The sequence below is a fragment of the Lactuca virosa genome, chromosome 3 (genome assembly GCF_052849685.1).
Source record: "Lactuca virosa cultivar CGN04683 chromosome 3, Lactuca_virosa_CGN04683_v6, whole genome shotgun sequence".
NCBI lineage: Eukaryota > Viridiplantae > Streptophyta > Magnoliopsida > Asterales > Asteraceae > Lactuca > Lactuca virosa.
In genome coordinates, this window is record NC_136428.1 from 279,675,963 (window position 1) to 279,682,069 (window position 6,107).

Here is a 6,107-nt window from a genome sequence, read left to right on the forward strand (position 1 = left end):
AATCATCAATTCATCAAATTTATAACATTTTGGAACATTTGGGCCGAGAATGATTCATTCTAACCCTAATGGGTCTTCTTGGTCCATAACAACTCCAATTAACCTTAATGGACCTTAGAACCCATTCTTTTATACTATTGGACCGTGAGGTACCCTAAAGGCCCAATGGGCCGAAAATTTTATGATTAGGCTCCAAAAAAAAAAATCCAAACGAAAGTTTAATGGGCTCAAACTATTCTATTCCTACCTTCTAAGCCCAATTCTCGGCCCATGCTAAAAAGAGAAAAAAAAGGGGAAAAAAAGGATTAAGGAAGGAATTAGGAGGTGATGACAACTCATAATTGTCTAATATACTTCTAAGTAATCACAAACATCCATGAAATCTTTACCCTCCATGCAAGGCCTTCTCTTCCTCCCCTATTTCTCCCACTCTCGGCCAAGATACACACACACACTTCATTTACAAACTCTCTCAAATAATCTCTCAAACACTCACAAGAACACTCCTATACTTTCCTCTAAATTTTCGAGTTTTGTGTGTGGTTTCAAGAGGAGTTTTCATCAAAGATCATCATCCTTGGTAAGATCTCACAAACTAAGTTGATTTACTACATCTTTAAACTAAAAATCACTCCTCTTACACCATATTTTCGTGGATCATGATTCTTAGAACCATCCAAGTTCAAAAACCTCTTCAAGAGGCTTGCTAAAGTCGAGATCTCCTTCAATCTCTTCATCAAACCTAATCCAAACCCCAAAAGTGAGTTCATACCCGCTTGTTTTCGGTTTTTACTTTGTTTTGGGGGAGAATACAAGTTGTGTTGTGTAGATCTATGTGTGTATGCATGAATATGTGTGTTTTTCATGATTTATTTGGTGGTTATGTGTTATTTACTTCATAAATCTAAAAGTATGTTAAGAATATTAAGTTTATCACTTGGATCTACATGAAAACCTTGAGAAAAGTATGTGTTATCACATATAATACATGTAAAATAGTAGATCTGGGATTTATACACTTAAAATAGTAAAAATGAGTGTTGTGTTCAAAGATCTATAAACTAAACTAAAAAATCAGCCTTTCACAGGAAAGTTTTGGTCCAATCTCGAACTGTTTTGACCACCTAAATGATAATATTTTTCGAAACTGTTTTTCATGCAACAAGTTCAGATTTCTACCTTTAAAATGACTACTCTCACGTTTTCATACGATTTTTCTACAATTTTTGGCGAATTTTACAAAACTGCCTATCAGATTTGAAATAATTTCGGACCAGCTTGTGAAGGTGAGCAATTTCACACTTGTTAGAAGCCATTAAAAATTATGAGAAAAATTGTGAACAAAGTAGACAAAATTTCCAAACTTCCTGAATTTACGGATCCAAATTTCCACTTACGATGATTTTTCTACAAATTTTCCAACAACTAGGTCAGAAAAGCCCAAAACCAGAAAAATGTGTGTTTTCACAAGAATCAAACCAAAGATGATATTTTTGACAAAAATGGGTTTAAAATGCTATTTTTACCACAAACTAGTCATCAACACAAGGTTTGAACAAAATGGAGACTAAAGTGTTATTCTTACAAAAATTGGGCCTTAATTGTAAATTTTTGGCTTATTGGGCCAAGAACATCATTTTTACAAAAAGTGGGCTTTTATGCGATTTTAGTGAATACTTGAACCAAAACCAACGATAAACTAACAAACGAATCAATTTGATCATTTTATAGGTTATTGGGCCTTAGTGACCCATTTATATGTTTGATAGGTCCTGTATACTATTTATATGTTTATTGGGCCTCATGACCCATTAACATGTGCGACGGACCTTGGATACTATTTGTGTGCTATTTGGCCTGTAAATACTTTACATGTGAAATGGGCCTTAGTTGCCCTTTCATATATATTTCGGGCCCATGTTATATAATCTCATTCCAATTGGGCCTTGAAATGATTTACATATTTAGCGATGCCTTAGTGGTTCACTTACATGGTTCATTGGGTCTGAAATGAGTTTATACTTTTCTTCGCGTAAATTCGATTAAAGATCTAGTGAGTTTTGTCGGTTGGCACCTATTAAGTGTACGATCGTAGCCTGTAGTTATAACCAGAGTCTCTTGGAGGGAGAGCAAGGATTTGTGTATAGATCTATACGGGGATGACACCCCACACCTGAGCTGTTCGCTACAGTTAGACTAACTCAGTCTAGGGTGACGAAAACCTTATAATCAAAAATCAAAACCGACGTCCAACAACACCAAGACATGCGAAATTGTCATTATTTAGTATGGTTATGACGACTCACTTAGAGGAATTAACGTTATGAAGTTTACGGAAGACCATTCTCTTTTCTCTTGGATTACTCGGAAACATTCTCGTACTGGTACTCAACCTCGGGGGTTGGTATGGCAGCTTTCTCTTTTATAGGCAACATCAGATTGTCTGGGAACATTCTCTTTACATGCTCATTACATTCCCTCTACATTCTCTTTACCACTTTTAGTCAAATAAACAAAAACATACATGCATTAATACAAGATCTGACACAAACATACTAAACAGTTGCAGAAAATATCGGATTTTCTGGTGGTTTCAAAGTTATACAAATCATTTTCACAAACATGCTTATGAACTCACCAACATTATATATGTTGACGTTTTCAAAATAACTTGTATTCTCAGGAAACCGTTGAAGCAGGATGAACGAAACAAACTAATGGATATTGTGTTATATTTTGTTTCATCATATTCTTACTATTTTGGCATGTAATATTCAAATACAATACTCGATGTAAACAATGAATGTTGTTATATTACATGTGTGATAATGATGATGTTATGTTTCAATTATATACTCTGTAATGATACTACAACAATGAAGTCACGCACAAGCCCCCGGACGTTTCCGCCGTCTGGTTCGGGGGTGTGACATTAGGCTAACCAAAAATAGTTTAAGTATTTATAGTTTTATTTACCTTCATTGGAAATACAAGTTTTCACTCTAAGCACATCCACAATGCATAGTTTAATGAAAGAGTTGAATGAGAATGTATGTCTAACTAACATTCAATGGATTTAACTTTACCATTGTGAGATGTCATGTTGACATTTAATTGATATGTTCAATGAAAAAAATAATCTATTAAAAATATATTCCATTGAACTTTATAGAGTTCAATGCATTATAGATTAATTAATATGAAGTTTTATAGAAAATAAAATGATGGTGTGTTAATCCATTAAACCGTAGATGTCCTAAATACTTTTTTGTTACATTAATTGATTTTGTCAAATGGAATTAATGGTTTTTGATTCACCTTTGTCACAGGAACAAAAATTTATGGATAGAGTTGGTCCTCGATTTTGATTGGTCAAGGATTCATTGATCAATATGGTCTCTCATCTCTGGTTCTGATTCGGTCATTTTCTGCCACATTTTTTTGGCCGTGGAACCTAAGCGCGCAAACCTCTTCATCCATCTTTTTTGGTAGTTCTTTGACTGAGGACCTCGTCAAATTGATTTGTTCATCCTTATATTTTGGTGGTTCTTTGAAATCCTTAATGTGGTCTCTTTTTACAACATTTTTTGTAAATATATTCCAAATCTCGTTTCACCTTATACAATCACCATGGCCGACCGCCACCCTCCCCGTAATACAATCACCATGAACCTTCCATCCGAGATACTATTTTTCCATATACTACCGAGGGTGCCACTCAAAGCTCTACCCAATGTAATGTGTGTTTGCAAGAAATGGCACTCGTTCTTAAAGTCAAGTGTATTTGCCAAGACGTGCCATGACCACATAACCACCGATGACGACGACCATGATCAAAACCATCACAAATATCCAGTCTTATCTACCACCAAACCATACCACTTTCGTAGCATCGACTGTAAATCACCTAAAGATTCTTTAAAGGATGTCCGTCGATTACCGTTAAAGACACCATATAATGATAATTGCAGTCCCGGAAACATGTCTATTTTAACATCTTTGCATGGACTGTTATGCGTAGGCACATCCAAGGGCGAACATTCTCAAGAATATTCGGATCTAATTTTATGGAATCCTTTGACAGGTGACTATAAGACTTGCCGAAACCTAAAAACGGCTGTGATCATAAAGAATGTTACAAGTCCTCTGAAGGTATATTTGGGTTGTATTATATCTCTTCTGATGATGACTACAAGCTTTTACGTCTAACCCATCATCCGAAAATTTATATTTACACATTAAGATCCAATTCATGGAGAAAGGTCGAATCAACAGAGAACTTGGAATTCCAACAAAGGGCTTCCTACTGGACTTCACTTCGATGTTACTGGGAGAATCCAAGTCATATTCTGTTGAATGAAAAACTCTACTTTTTAATGCAGCTAGATAGAAGAAGAACCTTTATTCAGTCATATTCAATTATCAGGTTCGACACAAAGACTGAAAACTTCACAGAGGTAGCAGTTCCCTCTTTTGGAAATCAAATGACAGACTGTTTGGGTTTCATGGTTCTAAGAGGGTGCATCCACTTCTGTGTCGCCATTCTCATTGAGAAAGAAACTAATAACGAAAACCAATGTTGTTATGAAATGATCGAGTTGTGGAGGATGGATGGAGATGGAGATGGAGATTGGACGAAGGTGTTAAGTTATGGCCCCATGTCGTTTTTTATATGGAAGCGATCGCTACTGCACGTGATGGGGAATGGAAATTTGCTCATTCAGCAGAATGGTGATGTTTACCTATTAGATATTAAGAAGCATACAAAGGAAATGGTGTTTACATGTAAAAGCATTAATTACCAACTCTCCCCAACAGGGAAATACATTGAGACTATCTCCCCAGTAGGGAAATACATCGAGACTACTCTTTCACCACATCTATACGTATGAACTAATTAACATCTTCATCATACTCTTTAAACCTAATGGTTTTTGGTTTTATAAGTATTAAATATGTTTTCTTCTTAATTTATGGTTTTGTATTCAACTTTTTTCAACACTTTTGTCCCGTTTAATTAAAGTTTCATGTAGTTTTCAAAAGATCAATTTTCGGATGTTAAAAAAAATTGTTTATGTCTGCTATAAAAGTGAAAGTGAAACCAAGTCGTTTAACAGTTCATATGAATAAAATAGGATGTCATATTAAACAAATAAAGGAAAATACGTTACTTGTTTTAAATATTTTTTCCTCCAAAAGATGACCCACCATCTTCTTAATTTTGTCATAAATAAATCTTAAAAATCTTGTTAATTACAAGGTAAATCACAAAAATCATTGTCATCTCCAGGTGCATAAATGGATGATGAAAAAAAAAGGCTTAGAATGGCGTACCAATAGCTCGCGGTGGACATATGTAAGTTATCTTTAACATTTTTTTTGATATTTTTCACTTAGCTTTTAGTACAATAACAATCATATTATTTTGGTACATTGTAGGAAGTATATCAAGCCATGATCGACAACTATGAGGAAGATCAGCGGTGGATTCAAAGAGAACTGAGTGGGGGCACTTGCCCCCAATGATCTATTCTATACATAATAATTTGAAAAATTCAGATGAGTTTCTTTAAAATTATGTGGTGTCCTCAACAGCTCAACCACATAAAAGGAAGGTGCCCTTCAAGAAACTGAAGATCATATGTGATCTGAAGATCGCAGAGACATTGGTTATGAGTTTGGGTTGGGCTCATTTGCTTTTGAGGTTAATTTTTTTTTTCTAAGCTTCAATTTTCTTCTGTAGTGTGTTTGTGTGTTTATATATACAAGAATAACTCAAAGACTATTAGCCTAAAGGCTAGGATGATTAGAGGGAGGAATTCTGTCTTTCTTACTGTTTTCATTTCCTTTTCACTGTGTTCAATGTGTGTGGAGTTGGAGCACATTACCTTTGTTTATTATATACATTTTTATTTTATTATTTTTCACCGTAAAACATTTTATGTGAAGTACATTATATTTATTTTTTATTATATATTTCTATTGTTTGTATGTATTATTCGAATATAAGGATTATTATCTATAATTTTATCATGCATTTACTTACAGATATATGTATTTGTTAACCAAATTAAATAAATATAATGTTATGTTTTTAATAAAATGTA

The 6,107-nt window shown here is 34.2% G+C and overlaps 1 protein-coding gene across 1 annotated transcript; it reads left to right on the top strand.

Moving 5' to 3' along the window:
• The first annotated feature begins 3,553 nt into the window (after positions 1-3,553).
• On the top strand, positions 3,554-5,871 carry LOC145162966 (uncharacterized). Its single transcript, XM_079081919.1, has 3 exons — positions 3,554-4,886; positions 5,291-5,356; positions 5,440-5,871. Exons 1-3 carry the CDS (start codon positions 4,377-4,379, stop codon positions 5,524-5,526), a joined length of 663 nt encoding a protein of 220 aa, XP_078938045.1. The 5' UTR covers positions 3,554-4,376; the 3' UTR covers positions 5,527-5,871.
• The last annotated feature ends 236 nt before the right edge of the window (positions 5,872-6,107 follow it).